The sequence below is a fragment of the Cannabis sativa genome, chromosome X (genome assembly GCF_029168945.1).
Source record: "Cannabis sativa cultivar Pink pepper isolate KNU-18-1 chromosome X, ASM2916894v1, whole genome shotgun sequence".
NCBI classification, from domain to species: Eukaryota; Viridiplantae; Streptophyta; class Magnoliopsida; order Rosales; family Cannabaceae; genus Cannabis; species Cannabis sativa.
Genome location: NC_083610.1, coordinates 17,286,068 through 17,306,319, shown reverse-complemented (window position 1 = coordinate 17,306,319; position 20,252 = coordinate 17,286,068). Strand labels below are relative to the sequence as shown.

General features: G+C 33.5%; 2 protein-coding genes across 2 annotated transcripts; both read left to right on the top strand.

Annotated features, from left to right (window-relative positions):
- The first annotated feature begins 16,582 nt into the window (after positions 1–16,582).
- Positions 16,583–18,043, top strand: LOC133031880 (uncharacterized). The gene is made up of 5 exons (XM_061105633.1): positions 16,583–16,793; positions 16,872–16,964; positions 17,048–17,158; positions 17,249–17,361; positions 17,439–18,043. Exons 1-5 carry the CDS (start codon positions 16,635–16,637, stop codon positions 18,004–18,006), a joined length of 1,044 nt encoding a protein of 347 aa, XP_060961616.1. The 5' UTR covers positions 16,583–16,634; the 3' UTR covers positions 18,007–18,043.
- A 236-nt stretch (positions 18,044–18,279) lies between these two features.
- LOC133031881 (uncharacterized) lies at positions 18,280–19,613 on the top strand. The gene is made up of 5 exons (XM_061105634.1): positions 18,280–18,540; positions 18,621–18,809; positions 18,911–19,012; positions 19,092–19,266; positions 19,366–19,613. Exons 1-5 carry the CDS (start codon positions 18,287–18,289, stop codon positions 19,462–19,464), a joined length of 819 nt encoding a protein of 272 aa, XP_060961617.1. The 5' UTR covers positions 18,280–18,286; the 3' UTR covers positions 19,465–19,613.
- Positions 19,614–20,252: the final 639 nt, after the last annotated feature.

Sequence of the window (20,252 nt, the reverse complement as noted above, 5' to 3'; positions counted from 1 at the left end):
TGATTGACGGCATAAGAGATGTCTGGCCGTGTTATGGTTAAGTATATTAGTTTGCCAATTAGACTTCGAAAAACAGTAGGATCGGGAAGAATGTTTCCTTTGTCCTTACTTAGTTTTAAGTTGGTCTCCATGGGAGTAGAAGCCGGTTTGGCACCTATATATCCCGTGTCTTTGAGTAATTGGATGGTAAATGGTCGTTGGGAGACCGAGATGCCTTGTTTTGTTCTCCCAACTTCAAGGCCAAGGAAGAATCGAATGGTGCCAAGGTCTTTAAGTTTGAACTTGTCGTGAAGATATGTTTTAAAAAAGGAGATGGCATTGTCATTGTTGCTAGCAACGATGATGTCATCCACATATATCAAGATGGCAAGAAAAAAGGTGTTGGTTCGTTTTGTGAATAAAGAGTTATCTGAAAGTGATTGGGAAAAACCATCAGAAATGAGAGTTTGGCTCAATTTGCTAAACCATTGCCTAGAGGCTTGTTTTAGGCCATAGATGCTTTTATTCAATTTGCATACCGTGTTGGGAGGAGCCTTGTAACCCGGGGGAATTTTCATGTAAACTTCCTCATGAAGGTCCCCATGTAGAAAGGCATTGTTGATGTCCAATTGGTGAACATTCCAATTGTTCATTGCTGCAAGGGCTAAAAAAATTTTGAGAGTGTTGAATTTAGCCACGGGAGCATAAGTTTGAGAGTAATCAATGCCATGTCTTTGAGTAAAGCCCTTGGCAACTAGTCGAGCTTTGAACCTTTCAACAGCCCCACTTTCATTATATTTGACTTTGTACACCCACTTGCATCCAATGGCTTTATGGCCAGGGGGTAGTTTAGTGACAACCCAAGTATGGTTTTTTTCAAGGGCATCGGTTCTTTGTCCATTGCTAATAGCCAATGTTTAAATTGAGATGCCTCAGCATAAGATTGAGGTTCAATTTGGGAATAGGCTGCAAGGACAGTACTCGAAAAGTGGGATGTAATTTAATGTAGGATAGGTATTGCTCAATAGGATGAGCGGTTGAAGAGGCATGGCAGACATAGTCTTGCAAGTGTTTTGGCTTGTTTAATGCTCTGCCAGTCCTTGTGGTATTTATGGGAGATGGTTTAGGAGGTATTGAACCATCTGTTGTGGGATGTGGGGAAGTAGGTGCTGGTGTGAGTCCAGCAGGTGGTGGAACGTGTGTGATCTGTGCTGATGCATCAGGTGGTAGTGCAGCAGGTTGTGGTGTGCAACCATCTGCTGGGGTTGATGTTGCATCTGAATTTGATGTGCAACCATCGGCTGGGTGTTGTTTTGGAACCAGGGCTGGTGATAAAACAGCTGCTGGAACATGTGTTGTTGGTAAATCTGGTGTTAAAAAACCAGTGGGAGTGACACGGGGAAGTGTAGGTGACATGCCAACAGTGTGGTGTTGTTGTGAAATGGAATTTTTAGTAGAAAAGGGTAACACCACATCAGTAGGAGCATGAATGTGTTGAGTGATTGGTTTCATGGTGGGAAGGACATTATCAGAAAGGATTTTGTTAACTTCAGATGGGGATGTGAGTGAAAACAATGGAAATATTGTTTCATAAAAAATCACATCTCGTGAAGTGTAGATTTGTTTACTTTCAATGTCAAGAAGGGTATAGGCTTTCATGCCTTGAGGGTAGCCAATGAAAACGGAGGCTCGACTTCTTGGTGTGAATTTATGCCTTTTAGAGGGAAGGGTAGAACCATAGGCTAAACACCCAAAACTTCTAAGATGGTCATATTTGGGGGTTGTACCATGTAAGAGTTGATATGAAGTCAATCCTTTAAGCATTTTTGAGGGAGTTCTATTCATGAGATAAGTGGCGGTTTGAACTAGGTATGGCCAATAGACCAGAGGTAGATTGGATTGGAATCCTAGTGCCCGTGCTATGTTTAATATGTGTTGATGTTTCCTTTCAACTACAGAATTTTGTTGTGGTCTCTCCACACAAGAATGGTAATTGAGGATGCCTTTGGAGGCAAAAAAAGATTGTAAATTTAATTCTTTAGCATTGTCAGATCTAATTGCTTTAATGGAAGTGGAGAATTGGGTACAAATCATATGAAAAAATGAGGGAATAATATGTTGAACATCAGATTTATTCTTGAGCATGTAAAGCCAAGTAAATCTAGTTTTGTCATCCACTATGGTGAGAAAATACTTGTAACCTTCCACACTTAGAATGTGAAAAGGGCCCCAAATGTCCATATGAACCAAATCAAAGATATGCTTTGAAAAATTATGATTGGAGATAAAGGGTAAGCGTTTTTGTTTAGCCAAATGGCATATATGACAATGTTTAATAGAATTTGGATGTGAAATATTATGTTCTTTATTAAAGAAACTTGAGATACACATCGAAGGATGTCCAAGGCGATTATGCCATTGATTTACATTGGTTTTATTGAAAGAAAAAGGGAAAGTAGCAGCTGCTGTAGCAGTGGAGTCGTCTTGTTGAATCAAGTACAATTTCCCACATCTTTTAGCTGTCCCAATCACCACATTCAGAGTAAGATCCTGAATTTCACAAGAATTTCGATGAAACACAATGTCATTAGGATTATTGAGTATAAAATCGGTGAGAGAAAAAAGGTTGAGAGTGAACTGTGGGATGTATAACACATTCTGTAGTGTTATATGCGAATTTAGCTTGACAGTTCCAACCTTTTGAACAGGTATATTTTGTCCATTTGGTAATGTGACAAACTTGGGAAAGGAAACATTAGTAAAAGAGGAGAAACAATTAATGTTAAAACACATGTGGTGGGTAGCCCCACTATCAATTATCCAAGAATTTGCAAAAGAAATGGATGTTGTACCTGCTAGATTCGAAGCTGCAGGGGTCGGGGCTGGAGTTTCAGCATTGCTGGTTTGGCCAAGTTGTTGGCTAAGTAGTGAAATTAGATGTTGGCATTGAGAGGTAAGATCAGTATGCATATTGAGACCTTGAACATCAGATTTCGAGTTGTTTGTAGAGGCAGTATTGGCCTTGGCTTTTCCCTTGTCTTGCTTTCTTTTGTCACCATATCCAGGAGGAAACCCATGTAGAAAATAGCACTTATCAACTAAATGGCCTGGTTTTCCACAGTTGGAGCAAGATGGGCGAGGCTTCTTGGATCTAGGTGGGTTGGTGGAAGTCGAGGCAGCAGCAAGGGGAATTGTTTCAGATGAACCGAGGGATCTTTGACGCTCTTCTTGAGTGATCATAGCAAAGACTCGGGACAAGTTAGGGATTGGGTCATTGAGCAAAATTTGGGCTCTAACCGAGGCATAGGATTCATTCAAACCAGTCAAGAACTGAATGACTTGGTTTTGATTGTAAGAATCCAAGAAAATTTTCATTGCACCACAAGTGCAAGTTGTTATTGGTTGAAACTCTTTCAACTCATCCCATAGGGATTTTAGTTTGGTAAAATAGGCAGAAACCGAAGAATCACCCTGCTGAAGCCGAGTGATTTGGGTCTGCAATTGAAAAATTCTGGGGCCATTGCCCTCGTTGAAACGCTCAGCAAGATCGTTCCACATATCAGTAGCTAAATCAAAGTACATGATACTTTGTGCAATGTCGGGTGAAACAGAATTAACTAACCAAGACATTACCATATTGTTGCACCTTAACCAAGAATTGAGATTAGAATTACCAGGTTCTGGCCGAGGGATAGAGCCATTGATGAACGAAATCTTGTTCTTGGCAGTCAGGGCCATTGTAATTCCTCGTTTCCATGGTTGATAATTGGGGCCGTTGAGGACTGTGGACACAAGCACAAGGCCGGGGTGATCACCGGTGCTGAGGAAGAAGGGGCTGGAATGATCATCAGCAACTGAACGGGAATGAAGTGCTTGAGTTGTGTTGTCTTCAACAATGGTGGCTGAATCTTGGGGAACCGGATCTGGGTTTTGAGATTGAACCCTAGGTTGTGGATTGCGAGATGGAAAAGCTGAGTGATTTGCAGCAGGGAGATGATCGGAATTGATCTCTGCTGTTTGGGTGTCGACCGTCGATGGATGAGCACCATCTTGAGAACGTGTCGAAGGTCGGGCCATGGAAGCTAAGGGCCGAAAAACGTCTGATACCATATGAGAATAGAGAGAATAACAGAGGAAAGAAATCAGAGCTGTATTATTATGTATTCTCAATTGAATGTTACAGCTGAAGAAAGAGCTTATATAGCTCTGTAAGACAATTAAACCAGCAAGAAATGTTAGTTGCAGAGCAACTAACTTACAACCGACTCTGACTAAATAACAAACTAATTAACAACTCTAACAGAACCTAACTAACATGTACCAAAGTGTTTCTAAGACAAGGAGGTCGTTGGCACAACTTTTAAGTAAAATGTACTTTTTTTTTTCCTTAACTTTTTACTTTATATAGTATTCCTCCACACGCTCAAAAGTGTAGTAGCCTGCAATTAAAAGAACTCTTCAAGCTAAAATTCATAAGGTATAAAATTTTCCGACAATTATTATGTTTTCATATAAAGGTAACATAAGTAAAGCTTATGGTTTGGCTATATATAATAATAAAGATCATATCTTTTTCCTATCTCTCGTGAACTTTGCCGATCTTTCTTAATGGAAACCCTTTTTTTTAATAGCCATATACAAATATATGTATAAAAGGCCACAACTTTAATACTTTAATAGTAAAAAGAAAAAAAATAAGAGTTCATGTTCATGCAGCGTGTATCGTTTACCTAAGGAAGGACTTCAAGTCTCGAAAGACTTCTAAGTCAAAACTTCCCATCAAATTCCATTACTTTCTCTCTCTCTTATTTTTTTTTTTAATAAACATTATTAATGATAAGAAGTGGAATGTTGGCAAAAAAAAAAAAAAAACGCGGAGTTGCTTTGAATCATAAGTATCTTCTTTAGTTTCTTTTATTTATTATTTTAATTTTGTGGTCACTCTGTTTGTAGACTTTTAAGAGGGCCCTCTACCAATGAATAGAGAACAATTAAGATTCACATATTGCGCTTTAATTTATTGATTGATTATTTTGTTTACTAAAAAAAACTATCAATTGATTAAAAATCCCTATCATCTTGACCCAACAAGTCAACTGATCAACATACCACATTCACAACCATTTTATTTTTTTAACTAGTTATTAAGCAATTTAAAATATCATAGCCAAAAGTACACATTTGATAATGTACTAATGCAAAAATTGTAAACAATTTTAAAGTCATTTTTGCCTCTAGTCTCTAGTTCTAAGAATGAAGCTTAGATTTTTGTTTTGTTGACTAAAATCTTAAATATAATGTTGATGAGTTGAGACCAAGAGAAGAGAATTGAGGATAAAAGTTTTTTTCTTCTTCATGATATTAGACTTTAACTAGAAGAAACTATATATTATAGAAGAATGAATATAATGCTTGAAAGACTGACTCAAACTATAATATACTAAAGCGAATTGAATTGATGACCGTAGACTTGCTGACTCAGTGATTAAATTCATCTTGAAGTTTTGGTCATATATATAATTTCGGTGCTTTACCCCTATAAAATAAAAATTTGGTGTGTAAAATATATATAAAAAAATAACATGTAACTGACTTTTAATTTAAATTCTATTTTTAGTGTTTTAAATAATTATAATAGAAACTATCATAAAAAAAAGTTAATTAGGATTTTTTTTTTCTCCAAACTTTGACATATACCAAATCATGTCTCCTCAATTTTTTGGGCGGTTAAAAATTCCCACTGAATTATTGAGATTGTTAGATTTAAGGATTTTTGTCCAATTTTAGTAAAAAAAATTCTAACATGTATGAAAGTTCAGGGGACATGATTTAGTATATATCAAAGTTCGAGGGACATGGTTTGATAGATATCAAAGTTTGAGGAGCATAGTTTAGTACATAAACAATTACTGAAACAGTAAAATTGAATAAAATTAGACAAAAGTCCTTAAATCTAACAATCTCAATAGTTCAGGAGGAATTTTTAACGGCTAAAAAAGTTCAGGGGGCATGATTTGATACATGTCAAAGTTCGAAGGAAAAAAAATCCTAATTAACCTAAAAAAAATTGGGTGATTCCATATTTCCCTTAAAGGGATGCACTGATGTACCATTTACTTGTTTTGGCATCCTGAAGAATTTTTTTAGTTCAATTTTTTTCATATTCGTATACGTTATAATTATTTAACATATCTTACAAAATTTTGAAAAAATTCATAATAATTTATAATATAGAAAACAGTGTTCAAATAGTGTATTTCACACGCGTATAAAATAAAATAGTCATGCGTGCAACACACTGTTTGAACCTTGTTTTGGACGTATTAAATTTTTCTGAATTTCTTAAAATTTTGCAGGATGTATAAATAATTATAACGTACATGACCATGAGAAAAAATTTGACTAAAAAATTATTTCGGATACTAAAACAGATAGGGATACATCATTACATCCTTTTTAAATGTATGAATTTTCAAAAAAAAATTAAACTATAATTTTTTATTCCATACTGAAATAAATAAAAATATATAAGTATAATTATTTTAAAATAATGTTTTATATATAATTTTCCAATAATTTTTTGTTAATTTTTTTTGAAAGAAATTTTTTGTTATTTAAAAAAAATAAAACATACATACGTGGAACTGGAAGAAGATTTTACATGGAAATGATGCGTTCCATTAATAGTGTCTGGAAGTTCTAGGCAAAAGTACAAGTCAATTCAAAAAACAAAAGAAACTACATTAAAATTAGGTCAAGTATTATTGGGTTTTTTTACACAAAATTACAAAACAGAAAAGAGTTTGATTAAAATTTTACTATATTACTGTATTGTATTGTATTAGTATTATTTAATACAATACTATGTTTGGTAGTGACTTGTATTAATAGATTGTGTAAAGTATTATAATATATTTTCAATATACTCGACCCCGACACCAACTACGGGTCCGGGTCTGGGTCCGTGTCCGAGTCCAGGTCCCCGGTCCAAGTCTGGGTCCGGATCCCATGTCCAGGTGTGGGTCCGGATCCGGGTCCGTGTCTCCGTCCTAGGTCCTGGGTCTGGGTCCGGGCCCCGGGTCTCAGGTCCCGAGTCTCGGGTCCCGGGTCTGAGTCCGGGTTCGGGTTTGGGTCCAAGTTCGGGTCCGGGTTTGGGTCCGAGTTCGGGTCTGGGTCTGGTTCCGAGTCTGAGTTCAGGTCCAGGTCTGAGTCCCAGGTCCGATTTCAGGTCGAAGATTGTTGTTGATCCCGAATCCTTTGTGAATATTATAATTCAAGCTAATACAAACCATTTGTTATGTACTAAATAATACAACATACATTGTATTAAAAAATTTTGGTCGTAAAAATTAATACAATACATTGCTTTATCCAAATATAATGTTCTTTATTATTCAATACAATACAACCCTTATACGGCGTACCAAACGAGCCCTTAAATTGATATTGTTTATTAATAATAAAAATATAAATATAAATATAAAATATTTTTTAAAACAAATAAAAATAAAAAATATAAATATTATTTATTATAAATATTTTTTCTTTCAAAAAAAACATTTTTATTTTTTTTTGTAATATATAATAAATAATTAAATAAATTTTTAGAAAAAAATTATTTATTATAGTCTTTTAATTAAAACATTTTTTTTTAAAAGTTAGGTTGTACCAATTTTAGTTTTTAGTTGTAGTTTTTCTATAAATTTTTCAATAAACTATTTTTTAACTATTTACCGAACACTTTTTTGTCACAACTTTTTTAAGAAGTAATTTTTAGTTTTTCCAAAAATTGTGTCAAACTGGCCCAAAATCTGCTCGAATATGGATGGAAAACAACGTTCATATGGTATAAATGAAACCGTGATTACAGCAAAACAACTTTCATATCTCATCAAAAGTAGAGCAACAATGTATATGCAATGTTAAACAATAAAAAATAAATAACCCAAAAATATTCTAAGTAAAACACCCTTACAATAAACAAAATCTAACAACAACAATAAAATAACATTACAACAACATGTATTCTTAGGAATATAATTTCTTCATCTATGCCTCAAGTTAGCTTAAATTCTTTAAGGAGTTATAATCGCTAAAACTATTAAACTTAACAATATAAAATCAATTAAACATCAACCAAACATAAACTAACATGAAATAATTTCGTTAAATTCGAAAAAAACTATAATTATAATATAACACTATACAAATTAAAAAGAAAACCTTTATAATTATAATTAAAAAATTATCACTAATAAAAATAATTAATAATTGTTTGTAGTGTGCTAAGATCACCACTATTACCACCACCACCGATCTTCATTATTATTATTATTTTTAAAAAAATTATCAACAACTAATATTTAATGAATATCTCAAAACAAAAACATCTCAACCTTTTTTTTTCTTCTTTAAAAAAGAGTAACACTATAATTATTAGTAGTAGCACTAACAAAAGGAATAATAATAGTTCTAATTCTTATACGAAAAGTACTATAGAGATCCACAGTGTGTTTCTACTTTTTTTTTTTTTTTTGAACGTGTCCTATTTTTATTTATGGAGTTTTCTCAATATTCTTGTGTGTTTCTAGTGTTATTATTTGATTTTAATTTTGAGGTTATTATTTGTTATTGTTTATTTCTTTATTGTTCTAGGATTGTATGTTTATGTTGATCAATATGTTATCTTTAGGGGTAAGATGGTTGAATGCGGTTAATTGTCCTTAAAAGAATTATGGAAGAAATCCAAAAGAGTTAATACTCTGAATAAAGGTTTTCTTAAAATATATAATTGCTTCATAAAGAAGTAGCAAAGGTTTTACTTATGTACTTTCAATGTTTGTTAGTTGTTTGGATTATGTTTTATTGTTTTGTTTTTACTATTAAGATGTTTTTGTTTAGTTATTATCGCTTACAACTTTTAGAGGTTTTGTGATGTTATGTTATTTTATCTTTCTATTTTGTGAACATTATTTAGGTCACTTTGGTTTTCCATATTTTAAACTCTGTTTATTTTTTAGTCTCATATACTTTTAAATTATTTTTATTCTATATAAAAGTAAATTTTAATTTTTTTTTTCCATATTTACCCCCCCCCCCCCCCCCCAAAAAAATATTTATAGTGTAAATCCCCCACAATATAATTAGAGTACTAAATAATAATAATCTAGGGTTTAAATATAAAATAATTAACATTTTTGTCGATACTATACCTAATCTATGTTATATTATTTTTATAATATAATAAGTGTAGATTAAAATGTAGTAATATATAGTATTATGTGAATAATATGTATTAAGTGTTTGGTAAATAAATTGTGTAGCATATAATTTATTTAACCTAAAATTGTAACCTACACTTTATAACATGGAGAGGAGTTACAAAGTTAATTGCTTTTGTAACTTCTTTTGGTTGATCATAATATTGTGTAATAAAAGAGATGTTACACAATTTGATGATAGGATTCAAATGGTTTGAAATATAGTTGTTACAAACTATATTAATGCTCATTATATGAGAGAAATGAGATGGTGAGTTTGAATTCTAAGTGTGATCACTTAAACATTATATAAAGGAGTCTAATGTGCTCATTTGGAAGAGAGGAAGTTTTCTATCAAGAAAGCACTTTGCTAGAAAACCCTAAAGGCTTGATAATTCCCAAAGCTATTTCCTAGAGAGTTCTCTTAGTGCTTAGAGATAGGGGGAAATAAGCTTTTGGACAAAGGTGTAATACCTTGTTCAAGTCATGGTGATCCCCACTAATCTACACTCAAGGTTGTGAGTGAGTGTTTATATATATATTATTCTCTTATTATATACACATATTTTATATTGCATGTGTTCTTATCTTCTTCTATATTTCTTATATATAATATATATAGTGTATATATATTGTATATTATGTTGTTGTAACATTTATTTAATCTCTTTGTTGATCCTTGTATTGTATTACAATAGAGTTGTAATATTTTGATTTTCTTCCATTGTAATAATATCTCTAACAATCAAAAGCTTATCCCTTTTCAATGGAAGAGGAGATAAATCAAGATTTTGAAAATACAAGGATAAGAGATTTTATGTGAAAAACCATTCATGGGTGAGCATGGTGGTGTATATTATGTGATTTACTATTTTATATGATAGTAATATATATAATATATATATATATGAGTTATATATATGTGACATATATGTGATTATGAGTTTATATCATATAATATATAGTGATATATAATATGATATTTGAATTTATTACATGTTTGTATGTGTATATATATGAGATATATAATATATAACATGTATATGAGTTATGTGTATTACATATATGATGAGATATGACATAATATATATATATTATGAGATTTAATATGTAGAAATAATTATTTTTATGTATTTATATGAGACATGCATACATAATATATGTTATATATGTGTATATAATATATATCATGTATATTAATGTGTATATATATGTTATATATGTGTGAGGTATGTAACATATATAGTTGTATAATTAATATATATTATGTGTATATGATATATATGTATATTATAGTATATATGTTATATATATATATGAGATATGTAACATATGTATTTGTAAATTTAATATTGATATTATGTGTATGTTACACATAAGATGTTGTTTAGTACACTACTACAATGTTAGCCTTTAGAGGCAGTTTTTTCAACCCCATTTATAAAAAAGGAAGCTAAAGGGTGTGAAAATACCCGGTATGTTCGAAATTGACATTTAGAGGCGGTTTTTTGATAAAAACCGTAGGTATAAAATTGCATTATACCATTTAGAGGCGGTTGGAAATTAATTTTTATTTTTTTTTCTGAAATACCCTATGTCGTCGGTTCCTTCATAGGAACCGACGGCATAGGGTACACGAAAACCTGACACGTGTACCCTATGCCGTCGGTTCCTATGAAGGAACCGACGCCATAGGGTCGATCAGGGTATATCCCTTTGCTCGACCTTCCTTCTTCCTCCCCACTTCACTCATCAACCCAGAAAAACAAGAGACCCTATTTCTCAGCCAAAACCCTCGCCTCCACCACCTTCTCCCCACCCTATCTCCCTCATTTCTCAACCATTTCAGCCCATTTTTTTTTTAAAATCCTCCATTTTCGATACTTAATAACATACACCTAAAAAGTTCTGATTTTTTAGCCTCTAAAAGCTTCATCCGAACCCAAATAGTAAATTTTGGGTGTGAAATCCGGCCACCCATTTTTGTTGAGAAATTGTTCAATCTCAACCTCGTTTAAGGTATAAATATTGCTTCTATTCTTATTGTATTATGTATATTGTTTTATTTTTTGTTTTTGTAAATTATTATTTGAGTTTTTTTATTTTATTAGTAATATTATTGTGTTTTATGTGTATAGTGTCGGGATTTTTTACGGTGGTCGTCGGATTGCGGTTATTAGGTAATAATTTATACCTAGTATATATATGTATTTGTATATTTTATTGAATATTTGTATATAATGTGTGTGTGTGTATATAGTGTGTGTATATTTTTTATGAAAATAAATTTTGTAATTGTATTTTATATATTTTTTGCAATATATATTTATTGTGAATAAAATGACATTGGAGGGATTTCATTAGTTTAGAAATAAAAATTTTAAAATGGAATTAGTGTGTGATATAATTTTATTTTTTTGAGATAATAGTGTGAGATATAATTGATTATATATATGTATGTATAATTTAGTAACTAAGTAACTTGTTACAATTTTTTATAACTAGTTATAAGTTATGAAATAATTAATTTTGTAATTTCGTTGTATTTCTTTATATTATAGGGGTTCGGCATAATTTTGTGTGTAGCGTATTTGGGCTTGCAATTATAGGTATATACTTTTACTAACTTTTTCTTAATATATAATTAATTATCAATGCATGTTAGTTGAGTTTGAATATCTTAAATATTCATCCGTAGTGAAGTAGGTTCTGCGAATACATGTACTGCGGTCGGATGGGTGGATTAATTTTGTATTGTTTATCTGTTTTGTTTGTTATTTTAGGCACTTGTAAAATTTTTGGGAACGTCCAATTACAGCCGTTATGCTGCCGAAATTTCGGTAGAATTAGGATAAATCTTACTAAAACCATTCATAATATAGTTAATTATAACATAGTAATAAGAAGTTAGGTCACATAAAAAATAATAATATTCACATTTATGAAAACTTTTTAATTTTACCAACATTATAATCAACTAAACAACCTAATAACATGAACTAATGTAAAACGAAAATTTGAGTAATTTTTAGATTAATATGAATAAATTGTGTGAGAGACTTAGTTAGTTACATTGTGTAATTAGTAACTAGATATAATTAGTTACTAAATAAATTAACAAAATAAACATATAAAATCCTTCTTTTTTATTTTTTTTTTCTTTCATTTGAGAGGTTCAATGTGGATTTTTATTTTTCAAAGAAAATAAAGAGCAAAAGTTAATTAAAAGGGGAAAATATTAGTTAATACCTTTATTGCTTTACCAAAAATTTTTCCCCTCAATTTTATTTATTAAAAATATTTAACATTTTAATAACATTCTAATCAACAAAACAACCTAATAATATGAACTAATCTAAAACGAGAATTTGAGTAATTTATAAATTAATATGAATAAATTGTGAGAAACTTAGTTAGTTACATTGTGTAATTAGTAACTAGCTATAAGTAGTTACTAAATACTGAATTTTTTTGGATAGGATTTTTGTTATGGATAAATCATGGATGCGTGAGGAGAGAGACACACTGCGATTTCAAGTAGGGTTCGATGCATTTTTAGAGTTTGCCTTAAAGAATTCTACAAATCACGATCGTATTCATTGTCCGTGTGTAGATTGTTGTAATGTATCTAAAGGGAATATTACAATGATTAAGGACCATGTAGTGTATTTACGAGGTTTCAATAGAAGTTATACTAATTGGTATTACCATGGCAAACATTTACCTAATGATCCATATCCATTAGGAAAGCGGGGGGTAGATGATATCGAGGGTAATGATTTCGATGATTATCCATTGGACTTGCTTAACGAAGCACAGGAGGAATTTCTTAATGATCCTGAGAAATTCGATAATTTTCTTAGTGATGCTGATAAACCTCTGTTCGATGGTTGTAAAAAACTAAGATTACCAACAATGGTAAAGTTTTACAACATAAAAGCAGAAAATGGAGTGAGCGATAATTGTTTTACTCAATTTTTAGATGCTTTTAAAGATATCTTACCATTTGCCAACTGCTTTCCGGAATCTACTTATGAAGTGAAAAAAACGTTAAATTCTATAGGATTGAAGTATGAAAAAATTCATGCATGTCCGAACGATTGCATTTTATATCGTAAGGAATATGCAGACATGAATTATTGCCCGACTTGCGGTTTATCCCGCCATAAAGTAAACAAGAGTAAGGAGAATAGGAAACTTATCCCCCAAAAAGTGATGTGGTACATGCCTTTGATTCCGCGACTGAAACGATTATATCGTAGTGCAGAACATTCTGAAAATTTGATTTGGCATGAGACCAAGAGAGTGAAAGATGGAAAACTTAGACATCCTGCAGATTCCCAAGCTTGGAAAAAAAGTAAACTACATAAATCCTGATATTTAAATTAAACCAAGACATATTCGTCTCGGTTTGTGGATGGAGTAAATCCACATAGATCTCTAAGTAGTCGTCATAGTTCATGGCCTGTCTTCCTAGTTATGTACAATCTTCCTCCCTGGTTAGTGATGAAGAGGAAATTTAACATGCTTTCTTTAATGATATCAGGCCCGCAACAACCTGGACATAATATCGATGTATATTTGGAACCATTGATTGACGATTTAATAGAATTGTATGAGAACGGGGTTCAGGTCTATGATGGTTTAAAAAAAGAATTTTTAATCTGAAAGCTGTGTTGTTGTGGACTGTCAGTGATTTCCCTGCTTATAGTAATTTATCAGGCTTAAGCACAAAAGGTTACGAAGGTTGTCCGATTTGTTGCACTAACACATCGGCTCGTCGCTTGGCAAATGGACACAAGATGTGTTATATGGGTCACAGACGGTACTTGCCTGCAAATCATCCTGATAGACGGAAGAAGAAAGCATTCGATGGTACTGAAGAGGGTGATATGGCTCCTTTGCCACTGTCTGGGGAACAAATTCTCCAACAAGTTCAACTTGTAGATTTTAAGTATGGAAAGACGCAAAAAAATAAAAAAACTAATGGTTGTTTTCAAAGAAAGTCAATCTTCTTTCGTCTTCCATATTGGAAAAGTCTACTAGTTCGACATTGTTTGGATGTCATGCATATTGAAAAAAATGTGTGTGAGAGTATTATTGGTACCTTACTTGATATTCCCGGCAAAACTAAGGACGGTCTAAATAGTCGTTTAGATCTCGTTGAAATGGGTATACGACAATCTCTGGCACCTGAGAAGAAAGGTGAACGTTTATATTTGCCTCCTGCTTGTTTCACTTTATCCAAAAAAGAGAAACAAACAGTTTGCAAATCACTTGCAAATATGAAAGTACCCGATGGTTACTCGTCTAACATCAAAAACTTGGTGAATGAGACTGAATTGAAACTAATGGGTCTGAAATCACATGATTGTCATGCGTTAATGCAACATCTACTTCCAATTGCCATTAGATCAGTCTTGCCAAAAAATGTTCGAGAGTGTTTGACACATGTTTGCATTTTCTTTAATAGGCTGTGCGGGAAGGAATTAGAATTGGATAAGTTAGATGCATTACATGAACATGTAGTCAAAACATTGTGCAACCTGGAAAAGTTTTTTCCGCCATCTTTTTTCGACATCATGATCCATTTAATGGTTCATCTAGTGAGAGAAGCAAGGCTGTGTGGGCCGGTGTGGGCGAGATGGATGTATCCATTTGAAAGAAATATGAAGGTACTTAAAAGTTATGTGCGTAACCACTATCGGCCAGAAGCATGTATGGTTGAGTGCTACATATCTGAAGAGGCTGTGGAATTTTGTTCAGAGTACATGGCTGGAGTTGAGGCAATAGGAATTAGCAAACCAAGAACTGACCCAGATGATGTTGATAGAGGATTAAGGGGCAAAGGGACAATGGTCACAGTGTCCAAGCTTGAACTAGATCAAGCTCAATTAGTCGTGATGAACAATAACGCAGAGGTTCAACCATATATAACGTAAGTACCTTTTGTTTGATTAACATTACTTAAGTCACGATGAACAACAACTTGATTTATCTTACTTGTTTTACAGTGACCATATGGAGCTGTTACAATCAATGGTTCCAAGAAATCAAAAAAATAAACAAAAATGGGTTGCAGACCAACATCGTCAAACTTTCATTGGGTGGTTAAGGAATACCATTATAGCAAAGTTGAACGAACCGAATCATGGAGTATCTGATGTGTTGAGTCGTATTGCCCTTGGACCAACTTTTGCGGTTGCAAAGCATGAAGCGTACATTGTAAGGGGTAAACGTTTTCATACAAAGTCAAGAGATGATGCTCGAGAGGTTCAAAATAGTGGTATACGTATCGTCGCAGAAACTATGCACTTTGCAAGTGCAAAAGATAGAAACCCTGTTTTAGGTACTATGACGTATTACGGGGTCATTGAAGAAATATGGGAGCTCAATTATTTTGCGTTCCGAATTCCACTTTTTAAGTGTTCTTGGGTTGACAACAACGTTGGAGTAAAAACCGACGAGCTTGGTTTTACTTTGGTTGATTTAAGTAAGAGAGGAAGCAAGAATGATCCATTCATCATGGCTAGCCAAGCGGCTCAAGTTTTTTACATTTCGATCCGCTAATGATAAATGGTCTATTGTTTTATCGACACCAGAGAGGAGGTTCTTAGAGACTGAAGAGGATGAGGAGAATGCTGACTTATGTTACGATGACTTCATTGTTGGACAACCAATTCATGAGCAACTCATGGGAATTGATCGTAACATTGAGGAAGACGACGCTGAATACATTAGAAACGATATCAATGAGGGAATATGGGTCAATTGTGATTCAGGCAAACATAAACAAAAAAAGAAAAGAAAACGTGTCTAATTGGTAACTTGATATCTTCATTACTTTATATTGTGGTTGTGAATGGTCCTGAATACTTAACAATTTGTTTATGCTTTTAATATTTCATATACACTACTTGTTATATATGTAGCTAACTTTGATGTTTGTTTGTTAATGGTGTAGACATGGCGAACTCAGAATCGGGATCCGATTCGGGAGCGTAAAATGAGTGTCCAACCACAATACCTACACGAGGGCCGACGCAAATGAATGAAATATCCAAACTAATGGATCAGGGCAAAAGAGTGGCCCTCGAAGTTAATGATAAAGGTCAATACTGTGGAAAAAGCTACGCGAAGCTCGTATCCACTCTGGGAGTCAGATGTCGGCAGACAATAGGGTTGGCTTATAAAAATTGGAAAGAAGTCAACCAGACTCTGAAAAATCAAGTTTGGAAAGACATTCGGAGTAAGCTATTATTTGTTAGAATTTTGATTTGTTTTTCTATTACTCCAAATGTTGACTCTAACCGTGTTTGTTTTCCTTCAAAATAGACGGGGTTCATTGTGACGGACACCTTCAAACATGATTGTCTCATCCTAGCTGGGAAGTTAATGAAAGACTTCAAGAATAGGATGACAAAAGACATCATAATGCCCGCGTTGAAAGAGAATGATCTGGGACGACTGGCACAAGTCCCTGAAAAGCACCCGGAGATCGACGCTGCTGATTGGTGCAAATTTGTTGAAAGTAGACTAACTCCTGAATTTCTGGTACGCTAATTATATTAACACTAAGATAAACTCTTAAATACAAGTACATGTATCTAATGTATTTTTTTGGCATTGTAGGAATTGAGTAAGGTGCAACGTGAACGTTCCTCAAAAATTCAATCCAGACATCGAAGTGGTCGGAGTGGAATGGTGAACGTACGGGAAGCTGTGGTAAGTAATACTAAAAATTTAATGTGCTATAATGTGCTATACAATTTAATTGGTACTCATTTCATTGTTATAACGTTATGTAGAAAAAGGACCTCGAAGTTGCAGATCCTCCCCGCCACCGTGTTTGGATTAAATCTCGCACCAAGAGTAGAAAACTTGTCACTGATTACGACAAGGAAATTACCGAGAAGATAGTAAGTATATATTAATCCTTAATTGAGTTCTACTCATGAGTTAGTGTATATAATTCATATACTAATTGCTTGAATATATGCGTGCATTAGGCTCAATTAGAGGAGAAGCTTAGTCAGGGACAAATTCAGGTCCAGGGCCAAAACGATATCCTCACGCAGGCGCTCGGGACACCAGAGCATCCTGGACGTGTCAGGGCTGCTGGGTATGCTATTACTTCAAATGTTATTTATTTAGTTACACAAATGAAATCGTTGCTAATTTGCATTTTATGATTTGTAGGTTCCTGACCAGGGCATCTCAACTGTTCGGCAGGAAGAAAAGGGAAGTGTCTGATGTTGTGGCTCGGCAAGCGAAGGAGATTGAACAATTAAAAGCCGAAGTCCAATCCCTTAAGCAGCAGAGGAACGCTGCCGAACAAGAGGAAGAAGGAGAGGTGGCTGGTGAGGCGTATGTTCCACAACCATACGCTCCTCAGGATGAGGTACAACCACAAATTTATGCTGAGGAGTTCATTTCCCTCAACGACCAAGGTATCCTATACAATTTTGATGACCATGCGGCCCTTAATCAGCAAGTACATCTCTGCTCTGACAACATCGACAATATTGTGGCCCGAGGGTATTTGTACGAGCATGTGGGTAAGATCAAAGTTCACTGCCAGGATTACGATGATTCACATGCTCGGATCATGGTTTCGGAAATCCTGCAGGAGGACGCTGAAATCCCAGTCCCACTTGAAGAGTTCAGATATGTTAGGGACGTGTACCAGATGTTCCTTCCTTGGCCTAAACACTTAATTTTAACAACCCAGGTAACTTCTCAACTGAAATTAATTATTAATGATTAGTGGAGTTTGAATATCTTCAATATTCATCCGTAGTGAAGTAGGTTCTGCGAATATATGTGCTGCGGTGGGATGGATGAACAAACTACTGTTATATATGTGTTATTTGTCGTTATACAGCCATGTTCAAAATTTTTGGGGTCATTCAATTACAACCGTTATGCTGCCGAAATTTCGGTAGAATTTAGATAAAATTTGATATATATATATTATGTTCTGTTTTGTTTAGGGTCCACTCGCTCAACCGCCCTCAAGACGTGATGCGTCAAAGGGGAAAGCTCCGATGCTTTCTCCACAAAGCCGTGGTGCACGGGAAGATGAGTTGTTCACGGAAGAGAAGATGGCGTTGATCCCTAATTCGCTAAAATGGATGATTCATGAATTCCTAAGGCTAAAAGATAAACGTGATATAATCACAATTTCTGTCCCCCGAGGATTCATTGCACCGCGTACCCAGATCATTTTATCTGGAGAGGATTTGCAGCAGGTTGCTACGTGTAACTACATCGACAACCAGGGAATGCTGTTTGGAATGATGTATACTCTTCTTTAATCTAATTAACTTTATATCAAATTATAGTTAAATTATTATAAGGCATAACACTTTTTTTTGGCAGGCACATATGGGAGAGCATCAACGGTCTGAGAAAAATTTTCAAGTTTTACGACCCAGAGCTTCTCACAGTGCATGGGATCAGCGATGAAGAACGTAGTCGATCTTTTGACGATGCGGCAAGACGATTGGCTAATTGGTTATCATTAATGAACAGCAACCACCAAATGTTCTTTATTCCTTGGAATATCGGGTAAACTTTATTAAATTCTTTAGTGCTAATTGTTCATTTCTATATTATGTCTTCAAATTATTTTTATACTATCTTACTTATATTCCAATATAATTTTCTAGGATGCATTGGACGCTAGTGGTGGTTGCGCCAAAGAAAATTATCCATTTAAACCCTCTAAAAGGCCGCCCAATTCCCGAAGAAATAGAACAAATGATCGGAAGGTAATTATTTAATGACTTCTTATGTAACGAATTTAAATTAACTAACGAATTGAAATGCTAATATAATTTTTCCAAACAGGGCATTCATGTATATAGGGGACGCACATCAGTATCTTGGCCCGTGGCAAGGAATTTCACAAGCAAACTGTCCAAGACAACCTACAAGCCAAGAATGCGGTTTTTATGTTTTGAAATATATCACTGACATCGTCGCACGTGCCAACCCCAACCGTTACATAGAAGATCAAAAAGCTGTAAGTTTTAATTATTGATCATAGTATATAAATTTTATAATAACAAATATATAATATACATATACATAAACTAATATAAATTTTTAATTTTTTTAACAGTTTGGGGGTAAGAAGCAATACGATCCAAAAACAGAAATTTTACCACTACAGCGAAAGTGGATCGAACAATTGATGGCGGTGATTCACGGTGACGATTGAGGTTCAAAGGTCGAAGAATTTTTCTTCATTATGTAATTTTTATAGATTAACTTGTAATTAGATTTATTAACTTATTAATATTTTTAACTAATTTTACATGTTTGTGTAATATTTAATTATTTTTATGAAATCAAATTATGTTTTTACCCAAATTTAATTACTATTTAATTTAAAATGTAATTAATATATAATTAAATTAAATAAATATGTAATTTAAAATTTAAATAAATATGTAATTTAAATTAAATAAAATAATATATAAATTAATAAATATAAAATTCAAATAATATAATTAAATTAAAAAAAAATGAAAAAAACTGAAATCTGAGGAGTTTTGGCGTCGGTTCCTACGCCACATATGGCGTCGGTTATTGGCTAGGAACCGACGCCATATATACCCCTATGGCGTCGGTTCCTAGCTAATAACCGACGCCATAGGGGTATATATGGCGTCGGTTCAAATAAACCCTTTAGCGTCGCCCTGATAGGCGTCGGTAGCGAATTTCGCGAAAACCGACGCCTAAAGGGCTTAAAAACCGCCTCTAAAGGGTGTTTTTGTAGTAGTGGTAACATACATATTATATTAATGTATGAGTTATATAGTATGATAATAATATTGATAGTAATAATATAATATTGATAGTATGAGATAATAAAAGATGACTTTTGAGAAGTTACATCTTTTATTGGGTTATAAGAGATAATCATCTCATATTTGAGATAAGGAAAAATGGACTATGAGAATTACACTTTTATTGGACTTGCATTGTCATAAGCAAGAACAAATG